Source organism: Onychomys torridus, chromosome 13, assembly GCF_903995425.1.
Source record: "Onychomys torridus chromosome 13, mOncTor1.1, whole genome shotgun sequence".
NCBI lineage: Eukaryota > Metazoa > Chordata > Mammalia > Rodentia > Cricetidae > Onychomys > Onychomys torridus.
Genome location: NC_050455.1, coordinates 38,717,069 through 38,738,260, shown reverse-complemented (window position 1 = coordinate 38,738,260; position 21,192 = coordinate 38,717,069). Strand labels below are relative to the sequence as shown.

Below are 21,192 nucleotides of genomic sequence, written 5' to 3'. Positions count from 1 at the left end.
AGCAGAGTACATTCATCTGCTCGGCCTCTTGACTTAGAACACCCAAAGGAAAACAGAAGCCAGTGGTGGCACTCCCATGTGCATCTCAGAACATTCCACTAGAGGGCAACACGAGATCTGCTGACGTCCCGGGGGACATTCACCAGCTGGGGAGCAGCAGAGTCTGTGGCCCTCTAGTCCTCTGCTGGGCTCTTACACGCTCCTTTCTTTTTCACATGAGCCTGCCTATTTTCAGTTACTAATTTATAAACCGCTCTCAGTGCTTTATGCTCAACCATGACATCACATGACTCCTGCCCTTTCTGCCTCTCTGCCAAAGTTCATTCCTTCTCTTTGGAGCACTCACTCCCTTAAGCTCACTTCTTTCACAAAACCTTCCCAAGCAAAGCTGGCTCTGACCCCAGTTGTGTTGATGTATACACCATGACATCAGTCACAGATACAGACACATGCCTGTTTTTATATACCAGAGAGGGGGAGATACATACATACATACATACTACATACATATACATACATACATGTATATATATACATACACACACGCACGCACGCACACACACACGTGCGCGCGCGCACGCGCGCGCGCTAACCAGGCAGAAGATCACACACATAACTCTGAGCATCCAGAAGACACGTTTACCTTTTATGAACAATGCGCAGGTGACCACACTTTAGCCAAGAGAAGTCACGGCTCTACAAAACAGTACTGCCAAAGGGTCAATTAATGAGCTGAGACAAGTTACATCAACATCTACCATGTCTTTCCATTTCTAGTTCTTCCTACTATTCACTTTAAACTCTATAAAGCACTTCTTTTTTTTTAAACCTTTTATTTCCTTTATCTCTTTTTCTTCTTTCTCTCTTGAGAAGATCTTGCTGAAAATCTTTAAATTCCTATCTTCCAACCTTAAGCTGCCAAGTGTGGGGTTTACAGGTGTGCCCCACCATACTTGGCTCGCCAAAAGCCTTGAGTATAAAACTTTAGGATAAACTTATGGAAATACTACCCACAGACCTGTAGAGACATGCAAAAGTGCCAAAATAACTTTTTAAATAGCTGTTTAAAAAGCTCTTTCATTTCAACTCTTCACAATCTTTTTCAATTTACCTTAAAGATCAATTGTTTATTTGTAGTAACATTAAGTATTGGCTATAAAAACAAGCCTCGGGTGTTATTTTTAAAAGGCAAAAGGTTTTAGAGATGGGTAAAGTTGCTCACTGGTTCTGAAAAAATAAGAACAGTAATATTCGGATAAGCAGTTACTCAATGGAGAAGAGAAGTAAACTAGATAGATGTTTACAGGTTACCAACACAGCAGACCCCTGGGAACCAACCAGAGGTATGCTACAGTTCATAAATGCAGGGAAATATACAAAATGAGCTGTAGATTAAAAAGAAAAACTACAAAATCTTACAAGGCTGTGTTTCTGAAACTTTTCAAGACTTCATCTGATCGCAAGTGAAATTATCTATCTGTATTCTGCAGATGCCATTTTTAAACCATAATCCCCATCTCCCTCTCAGCTTAACAGCAGCTCCCCATGTCCAGTTCCACAGCAGAAAGAAACCTGTGGGTTAGTGAGCACAGCCCCTCCAAAGCCATGACCAAACGTTACTCCTTTGAATCCAGCAGTACTAAATTAGACGTATAAAAATTCCACCGGATCCCAAGAGGCACTGCATCCAGACTGTCTAAGAACAGTCTTAACTTACCTAATCTCAGCATTTTCTCCCTGTGCTTGTCAGGAGGACCCCGTCGAAGTGTCTTGGAAGAGTCACACAAACCTGAGGAACATCCACAGTCCCATCTTTCCAATCATTTCACACCATCCTTCTGGAAATCCGCCACAAGCTTACCAAACGAACGCACAGGAGACTGGTCAACAATGGTCTCTTTAGAAGTTGTCCTGCTTGTTATTCTGGGCGCTACATTTTGTTGCTTGTAGAGGAATATGTTATGTAGCTTTTAATTGTGCGGGTCACAGAGGTGTCTGCATTCACACTGAGGATGGACGGGAGGCTGCCCACACTCTCTACCTATAAGCTGCACTACACAGGAACACAGCTTACTGTGCTAGGCAGACAGGCAGAATTTAAAAAAAAATCAAGCAGAACAGGAAGTCTACTGTTCCAACAGGCTAGGGGAAAAGCAGATAGTTCAATTTAAAAAAAAAAAAAAAAAGACAAAAGGGAGTGGTTCCATTCACAGATGCCTGAAGAAAAAAAAAACCCACCCCATTCCTACCTAGCCAGTACAAACATGAATGAATGTCTATTAATAGGAAGCGTTGCTCAGAGGTGCTCTCGTTCTCAGGAGAGCTAAGGAATGCAGGAAGAACAATGTTACTGCTGAAAATCACCAGCCTTTTGCCTCTGCAGAGGATTTACAAAGAATGTGAGTCTGAGAATGTTTAGGTGCACACAAAAACACACACGTATGCATGCAATATGCATGTCTCCATAGAGACGGTGTAATAGTCTCCTTCATACCTTATTGATTTAACTAGGTCTTCAGAAGTCATCACAGTTAACTAACTTCCCTTAGATAAGATTCTGCCCATACTCCTCGGCCCATTCAAAGCACAGTACCTAAGGGTGTGAACCTTCTCCTACAGACTTCTACTGTAAGCTCAGGTCTTCCTTTAAATCCTAAAGCTACCTGCTTTACAATTTCTCAGTACCACTGTGTGATAGTTACTACAGTTAATACCATCCTTGGCTGTGTGTCTACCTTACTACCCAGGTGGATGCTCTTTATCCTCTGAAGCATGTATAACCTGGCTTGAGTCTACCAGCAAAAAAGATACAAAGTGGAATATAATTTGCTAGACCCGGTTCAAATTCCACTTATGCTGCTTTCTGGTTTGTAGGCTCCCAAGTTATTTAACATCTTTGGGCAACTGCAAAATAAAAGTGACACAGCCAACCTCAGAGAACGTCTGTCAAAGTTGAAAGAGAACCATGTGAAGCAAATAACAAATTGCCTTATGCAGGCACTGTGAGTTCTAGTACTAATGAGAACTATTAATGAACTGAATTTAAATAAAATGCCCTCTCTTAATTGGAGGAGAGAACTATAAGAAGTGAAATGATTGTCAATTTACAAACGTAGGTATACGTTTATCATTTTCATTCTACATAGTCATGTAGGAGGAGGTTATGAAATCTGTGTTTTAGAAACCATCTCTTTGTGTTCACAAAAATGTTTATCTCTCTGAATTCTGACTGGCCCATAATGCTATGAAAACTTCATCGGCAATGAGAAAATGTCAACAGAAATCTGTTCCCAGAAGTTCAAGATTCCAAACCCCAAGCTTAGTTTATTGATAAATCTGAGGGTAATTGATAAAGAACAAAATATCATACCTAAACAGAAGGAAGGCCTCCCACTTCCTTAAAATGGCCTCAGTGGTAGCTCCATGGCTAGGCAGCTGCGAGGCATTGCTTCCTCCGGCCTGCTGAAGCCTTGGGTGCACAGTGAGGCCGTGGAAAGGGGAGGCTGGAGGAAGACTCCTCAGCTCACATCACCTCACCTATGTGGGATCCAAGCCCAGGGAAGGAAGGACCAGGGGAGTCCCAACATCAAACAAGAAAGAGAACGCTGTAAGTACTCTATCCTCAGATACCAAGGGCACCTCTAACCCAGCAGCACATTCCTGGTCTCAGAGAGGTCCCAGACAACAGGAGGACAGTGGAAAGCAAGGCACTTCTTCCACAGACCACTCTTCTCTCACACGATTTCAGAATACTCGAGTCATCCATGCTTGGTTCTATTCATTGCTGCTGAAAGTTGTTCCAGAATTTAGAACTATGTTCTGCTCATCACAAGGTAGTGGGGAAAAAGGGAGTGGGCCCAGGCACAGGAAGAGTCTCCTGTCACCATCTGTGGAGCACTCCATTCTCACAGAGTAGCCCAGGGTACAAAATATTTAACTCCTACATTTGCCTTTGTGGATATGAATACAGCTCTTCCAAGCTTCCATAGGACTTGCAAATTCAACCGCCTTGGGTGGGTTCAAGGATCTGCATATTTGTTATGACGTTATGATGTTATGGTGTTATGATGAACACATTGTAGCAGAAATACAGGACTGCTCAATACCCCAGCCCCAAGAGTACACCTGTACTGTCAGTCATGGAGATGCACTGATACCAAGTAAGCCCTCCCTGGGGATTCCAGAGCCATCTATCAGAGGTTTCTCCATCTCTCTGCAGCCACGTGATAGAGGCCACTAGAAGAATTAGCTGTTCTGTATGATGCTATCTAGCACCTCTTGGCAAAATAAAACAATCACTTAAATCCAAATCCTCCCCACACCCAGGGGAACATGGTGGAGCAAGAGGCCACGCAGCATCTTCAAGGCTCTGCAACCCAGGGCAGGGCTGAGAAGAAAGACATTGAGGCCAACTCCTACCCTTCCAGAACTCTCTCCAGACACACATGCTGGCCTCGTTTCAGTGCTTACTACATACCCAAAGGTGGGGAGAAAAAAAAAAAAAAAACTTCCCGCACAGCCACCCACATCCTTATCAGTAGCACATTGCACACACAATTACCACCACACTGGTGCCTGCATGCAAAAGATAGCTTCATGTAGTCTATCTGATTTTCAAGCCTCAGAGAGAACTGGAAACATTCACCAAACACCTTGACCTTTATAGTCTGGCATTCCTAAGACACTGCCCGTCCATTGTGCACAATGCTGTGACTGCCAGCATCAACTCAATTTTCTGTCTTAATGTTCAGCTTCCTCTTACCCCATCAGTCCTCTTCTGTGCCCCCCTCCTTTCCGATCCTACCGAAAACCACAGTTCAAGCAGAGTCCTCTCCTCTCCTCCCTTTGCTCCTTTTCATTCATCCTCCTCTTTGAGGAGAAGGAAGTCATTGATGAAGAGGTGAGGAAGGGGGCCTAATGGAATCGTTCCAGGAGATTCAGTGTCTGAGACTGGTACGTGTTCAGAAGCGCCCTCCAGCTAGTCCACAAAAGACAGCACAGATAGATGCCCCTGGGGGAAGTTCTACCTTGGCCTTGGGGGCCCAGGGTCCAAGCCTAGACAGGCTCAGGGAAATCCCACTGCTGAGTGCCCACCAGCTGCCCCACCATGAGAGCACAATACTTACACAGGTCCTAGGAGGTAGGCAACATGTTCTCCAGATTACAGACAAGGAATCTGAGCTCCATCTAACTCTCCTATCTGGTTAGAATGGGGAGACAGGAGTGTATCAGGTTTGCCTCACTCCAAATTTTTGGCTTTCCCCTCTGCATATCATTCCAAGAAAAATCCCTTGGCTCCTCAGCTAACACAATGAGGACGCTCTGGGAAAATAAAAGGAACTTCCCATCTTGGCCCAGGTAGAGTAGCAAGCTCAACTGTGCTGCAGGGGCCAGCCCTGGCACAGGGTCAAGGTTGGGCTGGAGATTTCCCGTATCTGTCACTTGTGGCAGCTGTCATTCAGAGCCTTCCACCCAAGCAGCTGCTCAAATGACCCTTTCACATATCAGACATCCCGCATATCAGATATTTACATTACGATTCATTACAGTAGCAGAATGACAGTTATGAAGTAGCGACTAAAATAATATCATGGTTGGGCGTCACCACACACGCGGAACTGTACTAAAAGCTTAGGAAGGTTGAGAACCTCTGTGCTCAAAGAGTAAGTGTGGGGATGCAGGCCTTTCTATTAGGTAATGTGTGCTGCTATAGTTCAAGGATACGTTTTATTAAAATGTTATTCTTCTGGTTTTTCTCTTGGAATCTCAGAATTTGAGTGTCTGCAAGAGCTCTGATATCACCTAACCATATCTCACAAGCAAAGAAAATAAGACCGCACCGTAGATTGGAGGCCATGCCCCAACTTTGCTGGTAGGGAATAGCCATGCAGTGAGGAGGCTTGAGGACTCCAGTGAACAGGGAGGTCTATCTTCTTGGGAGATTCATTCATACCCAAACCTCTTCACACTTGCATCACCAGTGACAACACTAAATCAGCATTTAGAATGCAAAGAAAACACCAAGTGCCAGCTGTAGCAACTCTGCTGGCACAGGGCTTGGAGGTGGTTTATTCTCCACTAAGCTGAACAGAAACAGAGCCTTAGGATTTTATAGTTCTCTTGCACTGCAGACCTTCATACAAAACAGAACATGATCCCCAGTAATAAATATGAAACTAATTAAACTCTCATCGGCTAAGAGAAACTATCCAGTCTTGAAGTCAACCTCCCTATACATTTCTGGAACTTCGACTTCATGAAGAAACACAGAATATTTTCCACCCTGAAATCCAGGCCTTTCCTGAGCCCCCTGCACTGCAGGCCTGGCTGGCCATCGCTTCTGCTGACTTCTCACTTACGCTGCTAGCACTGGATTCTGTAAACCTTTTTCAGAAGGTGTCAAAAAGGTGGCTCTGTGAAGACACAACATCCCAGAGACTCCAGCAGGACATTTCCATTTTCCATTCCCTCTCTAGAGGTCCTAACACCTTGGCCATTATAAGGTATGACCAATGGGCCTATTTGCACGAGCATATTTTTTAAAAATATAATAAAAATAAATTTCAGAAACTCAAAAAAGGACCTCATTTTTGAGTGCTTGCCCAGGAGAATGATGTATCACACCATTCTGGGCCCAAGTCCATCTGTATGCAGAGCCTGCGTTCTGTGCACAAGTTGTCCACCACCTCCTCCTCAGCCTACCAAAAGGCTACATAACAGACCCAATGCCCAGCAAATCCCTTCTCTGTGGAAAGATGGAAACAGACTTCCTAGCAAACTACATCTCATCCCCTGGAAAGGGGTTAGAGTTCCCCCTCCCCCTCCCACTAATACAGTCCTAACAGATGAGGACACAGGAGCCCCAAGTCCCCTGTCCAGTGGTATTCTACCATCCTCTTCCATCTTGTTACTGCCAAGAAGAGCACATAGGATAGTTTAATCTGGAAAATGTCAACCAATAGTAAAGGGCTGAAACTTGGCACTTGCTGAATATCTGATTAACTCAGAAATGAGGGCTCAGTAGGGAGTCCCACAAACTGACATTCAATGTGGAAGAGAGACTGGCCAATAGTGAACATACAAACAAGTAAAGGACACATGTGGCTCCATAGGCATGGAAAGGGAGTTGAGATGGAGACACTCTGTGGCTGTGGCATGGGAGGTGTATACCCAACACCAGAGGAATGGCAGTCTGGCAGCAGGAAGAGCTAGGCATGAGTGGCTTGCTGTGGGCAATGGAGTCAGGAAGGCAGGGCAGGGTAGGGCAGGGCAGGGCACGTCTGCACTGCTGGAGGCTGGTGTGAAAAGCAATGGCACGTTGGGCAAGGGCTAGGATACACATGGAAGACACTGTCAGACATTTCCACCAGCTGGCGGGATTGTGAAACAGACGATTGCCTGGAAGGCAAAGTGGCTGTAAAGATCAAAAACCTTACAACTCCACAGTCCCTCTGAACCGCGTCCAAGCCCACAGTCCGTGAAGCAGGGATGAACGCAGATGGCTGTTATGGAAGGAAACCGTATTGATGACGACAAACACTGAGGATTGAGGAGAGCTGCTTGGTGGTGGCACACTGCTTATCAGCACACTTGGGAGGCCAAAGCAGGTGGATGGAGAATTCAAGGCCAGCCTGAGCTACCCTTTAAATGAGGTGAGGAGAGAGCAGGGGGCAGACCCAACTATCTAACGAGGATGGTACTTGGAGTAGGACACTTCTACAGAACGGAATGCCACAGAGTCTTTAAACAGACCTTGCAATTAATAACAGGGAGACTCCTCACAAAAGCTGCAAAACAATACATTGAAGCAGAGGGCCTGTGAGAAGGTTCAAAGGGTAAAGGAGCTTGCTACCAAGTCTGGCGACCTGAGTTTGATCTTGGGAACCGACGTGGTACAAGGAGAGAATTGATTCCCAAAAGGTGTCCACCAATCTTCACATATGTACCATGATATGGAGATGTCCAAACACACATACATATACACACATAAAAATGTACTTTTTAAAGCAGAGAGATTATACAAAATAGTATAGAGTCTTTGTAAGCAGAAAAATGTCTAGAGGGATGACATGTACAAAAAGATTTATTTTATTGTATTTTATTTATTTTATTGTATTTTGTTGTAATTTATTTATTGTCTGAATGTATGTTTGTGTACCACATGACTGCTTGGTGCCTGAAGAAGCCAGAAGAGAGTGTCAGATACCCTGAAACTGGTGCTCTGAGCTGCCATGTGGGTGCTAGGACCCGAACCCAGGTCCTCTGCAAGAGCAGCAAGTGCTCTTAATGACTGGGCCATCTTTCCAGCCCCAATATGTTCCTTTCTAAGTTGTAAAAACAAGGAGGATTTTTGTCTTGTTTGTTCGTTTTTGCCAAGTATACTTGATAAATATACTTCACAAACATGATACCTTTATACTAAGAGAACAAGGGATTAATAAAACATTAATAAAAATGACAAGGAAATGCAGGAGAGGCTCTCCTATGACACCATAGAAACAACAGAGGCTTCTGTTGAAGGGTTCAGCAGGACAACCTTCTATCTTTTCAGGGAATCGTAAAGCAAACAGAAAAACGAACCAGAAAGCCTGACTACGGCTTGGGACAGGAAGTGTGTCATTTCTGCCTGGCTGGTCCCTCTGAGTCAGCATGGCTGCTCAGCCCCTCTCATCCTTGTGGTAAGGTGACAGGTAGGAGCTGAGAGGAAGCTGACTTCTCCCAGCCCAGGGAGAACCTGAAACGCTGGGCCCGGAATCTTCTCGAGAGAGGAACTTGATCTGGTCCTTTACAGACTCCATTACAACCAACAGTGGTCTGTTACCTTTTTACTGTCACAGGTAAAGGAAGTCCTTGTGTGTTGCTTGGAAATGAGATGAGTGCACAGACCCAAACACTGTTGCTCTCCCTTCCCAAACAGGTTTAATAAGCGATGGGGACAAGTCACAACAAGTCTCGGGCATTCAGAGTCTGACTGACTGGAGACAGTGTTGGAGAGCTTCTGAGAGCACAAGTCTATTCAGCCAAGGTGCCCTGCTCTCCCCGGAAAGCGAAGGTGCCTCAGCTCCCATGGGCTGTGTTGTTGGGCAGTTTCTTGGACTCAACTCTCAATGGCCAAAGAACACAGACTGCAAATGATTCACTAACAGAATCCCACACACGTCTCTTAGTTCTGAAAACGACAGGTGAAGGAAACATACACAGAATCAGGAGCCAAAACGAAGTACAGACTCGGGAAGACCTTAAGCTTTTAAGTTAAATTAAATTAGAATTTGAGGACTTTGGCAATTGCTATCCAGGGCTACGACCTTCCTACTTTCAACAGGCCTTGGTGTGCCCTACACTAAACTACGGGAGAAATGATAAACGGGGAAGTGAGAGTGACAGGTACTCCTAAGGAATGCCACAAATCAGAGCCAGTTTGGGGACGAGTTACTACAGATCTTCTGAGTCCTGTTAAAATGTTGGAACTTTAGAAAACCCCAAGGCACCTCCAGCCTGGGAATGAATGAATCCGAGGGATATTTACTAAACCAACAGTGGTGCACGGAGCCAGGCAGGGTGATGGAGCAGAAGTTAATCAACTGCTCTGAAGGTAATCTACCTAAAACAGGTCTAGCATGGTCTTGGCTGGTAGAAGCAGTCAGTAGAGCGCATGCGTACATGCTACAGATGCGCAATGGAAGAAGGGACACCATTGGCAGCTCAGTAGAGACAAAGACATGGGAAAGCAAGATGCCACCCTGGTCTCTGGCTTATATGCTGAGGAGAAAACTAGAAGAGAAGGCAAGCTCAGTTTTCTTCACAGTGAGTGTGAGTTGCCTGGGAAACACTTATTAACGCATTCCAGGAAGACACAGGGATTGAGGACGCAGATAAGAACTTCATCCTGAAATATAAACGTGGAAGCCATCGGCATGTGGAGAATCCGAAGACCCAGAAATAGATACGACCACGAGGGAGAGAATGGAATGAGGGTAAAGAACACCAGCAGGGCCTGAGAAATGCCAGTGCCTACTGCCCGTGCTTACAGGACGGACAGAGCAGAGCAAGGAGCCCAGAGGGAGGCTAAGGAGGACCTGAGCAAGAAGGGAAACAGGAGGAGATGGGCCAAGACGGTCTGTCTGTCTGTCTACACAGCACAGGAGCAGAGCGGAAGGACCCTGAGTGGTCAGGAAGAGAAAAAGTGAAAGGTGTCCGCCCCTCACTAAAGCAGGGGACACATTCACTTCCTTCCCCGCATCTCCGGATTTCTAGAGTCCTCATCAAGAAGCTGAAGGAGAGTCAACAGGAAGAGACTAGGTTTTGAGATAAACAGCAGTCATACCGGCTGTAGCCCTGGTGTCCTTCCTGGGGAATGGGAAGCAAGGAGCACAAAGGGCTATAAAGATGACACAGCACTATGGTTCCAAAAGACAGGCCTCAGGCAGTGGCAGACCGCTAGTCACAAGTACTTACTGGTCATTGAGGATGGACCAGTACTGTTCAGTGTTAGGACAGAACAGTGACAAAAGTCCTGTGGTGACCGACTTGAGGCACAACAACAAAAACATGAGAGGAAAAAAGCAGCCACGCTGTAGAGTGTCTGGCCAAGGGGAGCACTTTGGGTAGGCCTTCTTCTGTTTCCTCAACTGGGTACTATTAATCATGACTCCATAATCCAGGGCAGACTTTAATCTTAGCCTAACCCTACAGAGCTGTGTTCTCAAAATTTATATATATATATAGTTGCATTAAAACATTATTACTATCTCAAAAAAAAAAACAAAAACAAAAACAAAAACAAAAAACCTCACACAATCTTTAGATTTGCAAACATTCAGATTTTTTTTCTGGCTTTGAACTTATTTATTTGTTTATTTAGGTGTGTTTTCTGTATTGCATGCATGTGTATGGATATGCATACACATTTGTGCAGATGTGTGTGGAAGCCAGAGATTATCTTCTTCAATCACTTCCCCCTCTGTCCATTTATTTATTTATTCATTCAATTTTGAGAGGCTCTTTCACTAGGCTGGTTGACCAGCAAGCCCCTGGGGTCTTTCTGTCTCTGTCTCTGTCTCTCCAGTGCTGGGATTACAGACAAATGCCACCATAGTTGATACTCTGCCTGGGAGCTGAGGGTCTGAACTCAGGTTCTCAGCTTGCTCATCAAGCACTTTACCATCCAAGCCATCTCCTGAGCCCCAGTCTTTGTTTTTTAAATTCCCTGAAAATTTACCTAAGTTTGTGGTCTGGAGACCCTTCCCTAAAACTTGTCATGAGAACCATAACAAAGGGACTTAATCATGGCAGCTGGCAATGGCCTAATGTTCCTTTGCATGAAGATGTGAATAGCATGCTGAGTGCAGTGTGTATGTGTGTGTGTGTGTGTGTGTGTGTGTGTGTGTGTGAGAGAGAGAGAGAGAGAGAGAGAGAGAGAGAGAGAGAATGCTGTGTCCTTGCTAGAGTGGAGAAACAGACTGGAATAGAGGAAAGCTAAAATACTTCTTAAGGACTGAATGGAGGAAGATTTACTCCAACCCTTGGATTGTTCAGTGGTTAAGAGAATGCCTTAGTCACTGTTCCATTGCGGGGGGGGGGGGGGGGGCTTGCTTACGGTTTCAGAGGGTTAGTCCATTATCGTGATGGTAGGGAAGATAGTGGCACCTAGGCAGGCATGGTGCTGGAGTGGTTGAGAACTGTACATCCTATTCTATAGGCACAGGGAGGGTGAGGGGGTGTGTGTGAAGTGGGCTTTTGAAACCTCAAACTTATTCCCAGTGACACACTTCCTCCAAAAAGGGAATATATCTCACAATCCTTGCAAACAATTCTTCAACAGGGGACCAGCCATGTAAATATATGAGCCTATGGGGGCCATTCTTATTCAAGCCACCACAAAGCATGTACTACTTGCAGAGCATGTGAGTTTGAATCCCAGCACCCATGGAAGGTGACTTGTAACCTGTAACTCCAGCTTAGGGTGATTCCATAACCTTTTCTGGCCTCTGCAGGCACTGTACTCTCAAGCACAAACCCACACATAGACGCATGTATATATACCTAACTAAAATAGAAAATCTTTTTATGCTACCATTTCTTTATAATTTATTTAAATTTATTTTATGTGCATTGGTGTGAAGTGTCAGATCCCCTGGAACTGGATGGAGTTACAGACAGTTGTGAGCTGCCATGTGGGTACTAAACCCAGGTCCTCTGGAAGAGAAGCCAGTGCTCTTAACCGCTGCACCACCTCTTCAGTCCCTTATGATACTATTTAAAAAATGATGGTGTGGAACCATTCTGGAAAATAGGATTATTGTATATATGATAATGTAGCTCTTATTCCATATGTTTATGTATACTTCCAACATAATAAAAAAAAAAAAAAACATTGAGGTGTGTACAGAGTAAGTAGATCAGTTACATACATTGGATAGCTGGTATTAATTATACAATAGACAAATACAGATTAACTCCCCATGGAACTGGGGATGTAACACAGTGGTAGAGTAACTGCCATGCATGCTCAAAGCCTTGGGTTCAATCCCCAGCAACGCCAAAAGAAACTTGATACACAAGCATTCCTGAAAGTCCCCCAATTAAATAAAATTATAAATGTATTTCCCACCAGGCGGTGGCGGCGGCGGCGCACGCCTTTAATTCCAGTACTTGGGAGGCAGAGGCAAGTGGATCTCTGTGAGTTCAAGGCCAGCCTGGGCCACAGAGTGAGTTCCAGGAGAGGCTCCAAAGCTACACAGAAATCTTCCCTCGGAGAAAAAAAAAAGAAAGAAAGAAAGAGAAAAAAAAAGAAAATGTATTTGAACCAACCTCCTTTGAAGAAAAGAAAGACCTCCCACAGAACATAATATCAGATTTCTTACAGGTCACTCCTCTGGTTTAGAATAGGCCAAGCAATTCAAAAAATGACTTAAAGGTTGTTTGCTCTAATTTCTATGGATTTAACTTTCCTAACTTTGGTCTTCTTCCAAGTCATTCAACTATGATAAATTTAGAACACCAGAACAGGGAGACATCTGGCCCCAGAAATCAGAACCTGGTAGGTACGGCAGCCTCAGGGACAGACTGCCATTACTGCAGGCACAGAAAAGGTTCAAAGATACACACTAAAACCACTTCCTTGCATATTCTGCTGAGAAGACAAATGTGTACTTACCTGCTGTGATTTCTCCCCAGAGAGGCACAGACATGATCCGGAAGCTCTTGAATCAGATTTCTGGAACACTGTTTTCTATCCTTGGTTCTAGTGATATTTTGGGGCCAGCTTAATTACATGCTGTACTACATCCCGTGCCCTGAGGATGTTCTAGCAGAATCTCCCACTACCTAGATGCCAGAAGACTCTGTGACATCCACAAAGTCTATAGGCATTACCAGATGTCTCCCAGAGGACAAAGTCACCCACAGTTGAGAGCTATGTTCTAGAGCACTGGCTTTTAAACTTGGCTATACACTGGAAGGCATACTCCATAGGCATTTCTAAAAATACTGATTCAAGTTTCACCCTGAGAGGGTCTGATTTTATTTCTTGGAGGCAGGCCCTGGGTTTTTGCATCTGTGAAAGCCAGAGATTCCAACAGGTAGATGAGTGAAAGAATATGTACTGTAAAGCTATCAATGATGTCGAATACCTCACTGACTCAATTCAACACAACAAAAACTACACTATACCCTCCCCCTAGTTAGAATCTTTACAACCTTGGTATTAGAGTCAACATGCTTGGAAGAAAGGAAAAAAAAAAAAAAACAGAACAAGTGGAAAAGGTCGGTGGCAACAATTATCTGCAAACCTCTCTTCTCCTTCAGATGGACCAAAACTTGTAGAACACTCCAGAGTCAGCAACATAGCCCAGTGGGTAAAAAGTTCTTGCCACCAAACCAGATGACCTGAGTTCATTTCCTGGGAACCACATGGTAAAAGGAGAACCGAGTCCAACAAATTGTTCTCTAACCTCCGTATACACCACACACACACACACACACACACACACACACACACACACTCACACAAAATTAATTAATGGGGAAAAAACAGCAAGCAAACAGCCAACAAAAGCACAAACATGCTAAGCTTTGGGAAACTTAAAAATAGCCTTAGAAAGAGGAGACCCCCAAATGACAGCCCCACAGTGATAGCAGACACTCCTAAAACAGCTTAGAGGAATGCCAAGCTTGTGACAAATGAGAAAAGCTGTGGGCTAGAAAGACCTCCATAGGAACTGCGATTCCCTCTCTGGGGGGACTCATGGTCCCATAGATAGCACAGCCAGAGGCTCCCTTGGAGTCAACAACAAAGTTTACCGCCTATACAAACCTTTCCCAGCCACGAACAGCCCAAAAGCCCCCTCCTCCTTCCACACTCAGCATCTTTGGCCAGCTTCCCCAGTATTCAGCAACACTGGGCCTGGTTCCAGTTTTCGTGGAGAATGGCATGGCGCTGCCCCAGAGGCACTGTTCCCCCAGGAGCTAGTATCAGGCTATTGGCTTTCTCATCAAATGTATGCCAGCCTATGGGCTGTGCTAAGGCAGGCTGTCACTTCTTTAAGAAAGAGCAAGTAGATGCACGTATGATGGGACCTCCTTTCCTATTAATAGTGATTGCCAACTTGTCCTGCATACTTACGATGCATGCAGCACTCACATAAACACCAAATGTGAACCACTATCTCCTGAACTCCCAACAGCACTGTAGAGTATTTGTAAGACACTCTTCAGTAAACACACACATTTTAGAGGCAATGTAACTGAGGCTCAGGCAGTTTATGAAACTCATCCAAGGAAAAGTTGAGAGTTGGCCCCATTGCTCTCTGGCTATTCCATGTCATGTCCCCATCTTCACTGAGGTTCTTTTAGCATATGTAACCACTCTTAATATGGGAGCTAAAATAAAGAGAATAATAATCAAAATAGGTGGGGTTTTTTTTTTCTGGTTTTTAGCATATAGCTCTTTTTCCAAGTAGGGCTTATTGTAACCTAACTTCACCTTCTGTTCTAAACTCCCACATCCTACGGAGTGTCTCCAGGGTTTTAATGACCACATTTGCCTTCTCTGCATGAATGAACAGGCTGCCCTGCCCTGCAAGCTCCTTTCACTTGCCATCTTCATGTTCACATTTCCCTAACTTTACAAGTCCATACTCTTCCCAATAAACAAACACACCCTCCCTTGGCAGCAGCAGCATGCTGGTCCCTGAGAATCTCCCTAATCTTAATCTCAACTACAGCCTCCCACTGAAGCAGCTTTATTTTTCTTTCTTCTGGGAAAATAAACACGTTCTATATAAAATACAACTGTGCCGAGCACTCAACTCCAGTGCTCTCTACAAATGTAAATATATACAAAATCTCACTTTCATCCTCATACTTCTGTCCTCTCACAGGCTGGGCCTGGAGTCTCAACCACAGGATGAATTGACCACCTTAGCCCTTCTGCTGTTTCCTTTAGTTATAGCCCAGAGCCATCTTGTGAACACATGCTTTAAACAGCACTGAAGGTAGACCAGATGGCTCCACAAGTAAAGCGATTGTAAAAGCTTAACAGTTTGAGTTCCATTTCTAAAGCCTACATGGTGGAGGGAGAGAACCAGCTCCTGTAAGGTGTCTTCTGACCTCCACATACAAGCTGTGGCAGAGTGGCTCCGCCATCACCACCCTCTCTCTCTATCTCTCTCTCTCTCTCTCTCTCTCTCTCTCTCTCTCTCTCACTCACACACACACACACACACACACACACACACACACACACACACTCTTAAATGTTTAAAACCTGCTAATGGGGAATCTCTTTCAGACAATATGTTAGAGTGAACCATACTGCCTCTGGCTACTAACCCTCACCCTCCTCATGATTTCATCCTATCCCTGCCCCGCCACCAGAAAAGGTTGTAATCTAGTGAGGATCATCTCCACAAAGATCTTTTATTCTCATTTAAAAATTTTTTGAGGAAAACATGTTTTGAGCCAGGCGGCCGTGGCACACGCCTTTAACCCCAGCACTCAGGAGGCAGAGGCAGGAGGATCTCGGTGAGTTCGAAGCCAGCCTGGTGTACATAACGAGATCCAGGACAGGCACCGAAACTACACAGAGAAACCCTGTCTTGGGAAAGAAAAAAAAAAAGGTTTTGAAAACCCGACTCGGGTCTGAAAAGGATGTCCATTCAGAAGGACAGAGATACTCAGAGAAGCCCTAAAGTGGCCACATTTCTTCTTGGTTAGGTGAGCTTACTAGTTGCTGTGCAAGGTGAGAAAGTAAAATACTGAGAACGCAGCAGAGCATTTAATACAAAGGAAGGAAGCTGCGGTCTGAGCAGAGAAGGAAATTGCAGAAAATGTTTCTGATCTTTGCATTTCACAAAATGTAACCAAAAATGTAAGTAACGTCTCCTTTAATACCAGTTACAGTTAGCAAGAAACAGTGTAACGACTTTACCACACACACCACCACATCTGCCTTTTTCCTAGGTACCATAAATAACTGGAAAGGGACAGTCACTCTGAGCACTAAGAAGCAGTGGCTCTAAAGCCTTCCCAGTGCTCTATCCAAACAACAGTCTTAAGAGAGACTAAAAACTCATCTAGCCAAGAACACGCACCATGCCTGGATGCTTAAGACCTTCTTCTACGAGGCCACTCTCTGCATAGGCAGCCTTTCATAGCATCAGGGAAGCATAGACTGTACCTTGTGCCATCCACACAGTTGGGAAGCCAAAAAGTAATGGTGTGGCAAAGCACTCCAGAAAGCGCTCCAACTTAATCAAATAGAACGGGGAAAACTGACTTGTGAGGCCACACATGCCAACACTGGGGACCCGGAGGACAGTTCACAGGTGGGAGACTGTGGCAATGTCAGCAGGAAATATAGTTATTTGCACTAAAGCTAGCATTTCATGACTGTAACACCCAGTTCACAATATTACTTTAATGTTAATAACGTTGGGCAAGATGTGTAAAATGCCAGAGTGCTGAGCCATAAGAAATTGGATCACCTCTAAATTGCAGGGGCTGAAATCAACCTCCAAATTCTGTAACTTTGAGTAATATGACTTACTATTTTTTAAGGTACAGTTTGTGTCTTGATTTTTTTTTTCTTGAAATGTAGCTCTTTTGGAAATGAAAGGAAATTTGTTTGTTTGTTTGTTTCTTTTTCCAGTGCTGGTGATCAAACCCATAGCCTTAAATGCTATGTGCAAATTCCTACAGCTCCAAGCATGAAAGTTTGCTTTCAGTGATGTGTACAGGGCTGGAGAGGTGGCTCAGTATTGTTAAAGTATTTGTTACACGACCATGAGAACCAGAGTTTGGATCCCTAGCATCCAAATAGGTCAGGTGTTGGTTGCAGGCCCATAATCCCAGCACTAGGAGGCAGTGACAGAAGGATCCACACACCTTGCTCGACCGTCAGCCATTCTAACAGAATTGGCGGGCTCCAGGTTCCATAAGCTACTCTGTGACCGAGAAAACAATGTGAAGCCAGAGAGGTCTCTCGGCAAGTAAAGGCTAGTGACAGAGGCCTGGCAAGGAGATCAAGCCCAGAAGCCAGCTTTTTAAAAGAGTCCAATGTGTCATCCCAGCACTCCTGTGGGGAGATGGGAGGTTGGGACAGAAGAACTGCTTAGAAGATCTCTAGCCAGCTATCCTGGAGTACACAGCACAGCCACAGACACTAGAGAGACCTCCACTCAACAAGATGAAAGGAAAGAACCCACCCCTGAAAGTCTTCTTCTGACCTACACACACACACACACACACACGCACACACACACGCACACGCACACGCGCACGCACACGCACACGCACACACACACACACACTACTTAAGTCAATAAATGGTTTTTAAAAAAGAAAAGATGGACCGTGATAGAGGGAGACACCCGACTTTACCTCAGACCTCCGTGGAAGCATGCACAGGCAGGTGCACCTGCACACTTGTGCACCCACACATAAATAAACAAATTAGATACAAATCACCTGTGCAGACCCCCAAAGAGAGCAGCAGCTGCTATCTACCAAACAAGTGGTGTCTCCAAAGCCCTGGCTTGCTTCTGATAATGCTTCGATGGGAAGAGAATTAAAACTGTTTTCGCCAGGCGGTGGTGGCACACACCTTTAATCCCAGCACTCGGGAGGCAGAGGCAGGTGGATCTCTGTGAGTTCGAGGCCAGCCTGGTCTACAGAGTGAGTTCCAGGAAAGGCGCAAAGCTACACAGAGAAACCCTGTCTCGAAAAAAAAAAAAAAAACCAACCTGTGTTTTCATCCTTACAGTCATTTGCAAATACATCTTACAGGGCAGGTTTAAACACATTCTCACTAAAATTATACTCTATTTCCTTGATTCTCAACATGGTACCAAGTGAAAGATGTACAATTTCATACCAGATTTTGGAAGGGGGGTATTAGGATGTTATCTGTACGCATCTACTGTACATTTCAAATATTAAAATGTTTTTTAAAATGAAAATATGCATATTAGAACTAAAGAACTATTATATGACAATATAAGTATGGTATACACAAAAACCTAATTAACAAAAATGTCTAACAGCAGGGGGATTCTTAAATAAACCATGGACTTGAAATATAGGATATTTAAGTGTGGATTTCTTACATGAAACATCAGTAAAAGGATTTTCTCTCTGTCTCTCTGTCTCTCTCTGTCTCTCTGTCTCTCTCTGTCTCTCTCTCTCTGTCTCTCTCTCTCTGTCTGTCTCTCTCTCTCTCTCTCTCTCTCTCTCTTTCCTACCCTGTCTCCAAAAATGGAATGATATCCAAGGCATTTGATGTGAAAAATAATAAATTCCAGAAGAGTAATTTTCTCTATGTTAATAGCTGTAGAATTCACATTTCTTCAGAGAACATCTGAAATTAAGGCTCATCATACACTCAATAGTTTCTCAGAGTCCACAGAATTCAGTGGGATGGGTAGTTTGTGTAGAAGCATGTGTAAAATATGCATATATGAATATGCAAAGAGCATTTCTGGATAGCCACTTCTAATTGTAGAGAATGTTGTCTTCTTTGTTTTAATTTACTTTGCCCTACATCCTTTCTTGATGTTTGAAGTGTTTCCTTGAACATATATTACTTCCAAAACAAAGTGTAACTTGTCCCAGGCTCCTAAATAGAGTGATTTGGGTGACCTCCTGTTTGAAGGAAAAGGATTCTCTCTCTCTCTCTCTCTCTCTCTCTCTCTCTCTCTCTCTCTCTCTCTCTCTCTCAGTTTTTTGAGACAGTTTCTCTGTAGCTTTGCACCTTTCCTGGAACTCATTCTGTAGCCCAGACTGGTCTCAAACTCACAGAGATCCGCCTGGCTGGCTTTTTTACTCTTATAAAAATGTGTTTCATTGAAAATGAACAGTGCAAGTCAAAGGGAGGGTGCATTCGCTAATAGATGCCCGAGACAGCAGAGACTTGGGGGCAGTGTTCTCTGCAGCCCTTTAGTATTCTCATCCAGAACCACAAAAAGGCCCTGTTAAGCACAGATAAGCTCTAGCTTCTCTAGATGACAGCTAAGGAACTTCTATCAGAATTCCAACAGAGACATCAGTTAGAGAGTTTGGGTGTTTGTATGAAAAAATGAGAAACCTTTATAGCACATAAAAAGTAGATAGAAGCATTCCTCCTGGGGCCCAGCTCTTACAAAGCTGGAAGATGCTATAAACTGCCACCGCAGAAAGTTATCAACAATCCTACAGCTTTAAAGCCAGAGAACTACAACAATGACGGTACAGGCAAGACACCTGCAACAGAGTAACAGTGGCATTTGTGTCTTGAAAGACACCAATAGCTGTGTAACTGGACTTAAATCCTGCTCAGCTGGAGGGAACTCATGCCTGATACTGTAAACCTAGCCAAAAACCCACGGCTAGAGAGGTCACAGAGTTGGAGAACCTACGCAACCATATCACTAAAGCAATACGGTTTCCGACTGCCTTCTAAACACTCTTCCTATGTCATAGCTAAGTCGAACTCTCACGGTTCATCAAGGCAGCTTCTTCTGCTGCAGACAGACAGAGAACCACCACTGGTCAAATGCAGAGAGTACACGACTGTGGAGCACCCAGCCCCAAATAGGGCAACAATACATAACACCTACACCTAAATCTCAGAGAACACTGCAGAAGAGGTGGCATGGAGTTCGGAAGATCCCGAGGAACCGGATGACTGCTGTGTAATAATTTCTTCTCAATATGACTGGATGTTGCTTCCATAAATTCTCAATAATATGCTTGTCTACCTGCCCAAGACCTGCAAAGACTTAGCTGAAGTGCCAATGTGGGTGGGGGAAAATGTCACAAGGCCCCATACCTAAAGAGCTATAGGTAGTCAACAGCTGCTACAGGACGGAGAACCCCAGGTTTTTCTTTTTGCTGCTGTTGCTTTTCAGAGATGAGCCCCAAACATGTCAATAAAAGCAATACTAATTTGACTCCGTAGGATACATAAATAAATACATACACACATACATGGATATGTTACACAAATATAACAAAATAACTACAGAAGAGGTTATGAATTTTAAAAGGGGGTGTTTGAGGGGACACAGGGGAAGAGCAGAAGGGGAATGGGGCGGAAATGATGCAAATACAGTGTGTTCAAGTGTGACATCCTAAAATAAACACAGATTTGAGACAAGTTTAACAAACTATTCAAAATGACTTTCACAATTCAAATGAAAACCACAATCCAGGCAGGAAAGTTTGGATCTTCTGGGATTAAAACCTTTCTCTTTAAAAGTGTTTAGACACTGAAGCCCAAATCTAAAATTGCCACCTCCTAAAGAACTAGGAAATGTGCTCCTCTTGCAGCACGTTTAACTAAGAAAACAGTTGCGGGGGGGGGGGGGAGGGGGGGGGGGGTGCGGAATCCTTTTTTTTTTTTTTTTTTTTTAGGAGAGAAAACTGCTAAAGTCCTGATCAGAGTACTGGATCTCTGAAACCTATTTTTCATTTGTAAATCAGCTTATTTAGATTCTGCTCATAGAGAGGTGGTCACAGGGCACTCACAGCACAGGAACTTTCCCTTCAAATGGTTCTTCCTCTGTGCTTTCAGTTTGGAGTTCACAGATTTAACTGTCTCATGTGATGTGATCTCTTTATATCATGGCAGACACAGATTATATTGACCCACTGATAAGAATGTAATTATATACCCATTTTTAAAGACAATCTCACCGAGCAATCTTTTGTGAAATT

The 21,192-nt window shown here is 44.1% G+C and overlaps 1 protein-coding gene across 2 annotated transcripts in view; it reads right to left on the bottom strand.

The window, feature by feature from the left end:
- Window positions 1-21,192, bottom strand: part of Tnfaip8 (TNF alpha induced protein 8) — a 113,747-nt gene that overhangs the window by 61,807 nt on the left and 30,748 nt on the right. The window contains exon 1 of one of the 2 annotated variants that reach the window (XM_036204874.1): window positions 1,718-2,018. The exons of the other annotated variant lie outside the window; for it this stretch is intronic. Coding sequence (XP_036060767.1) covers window positions 1,718-1,730 — 13 coding nt within the window. The 5' untranslated portion in view covers window positions 1,731-2,018. Of the gene's footprint in view, window positions 1-1,717; window positions 2,019-21,192 lie in introns of those variants that run through there. 2 annotated transcript variants of the gene reach the window in all.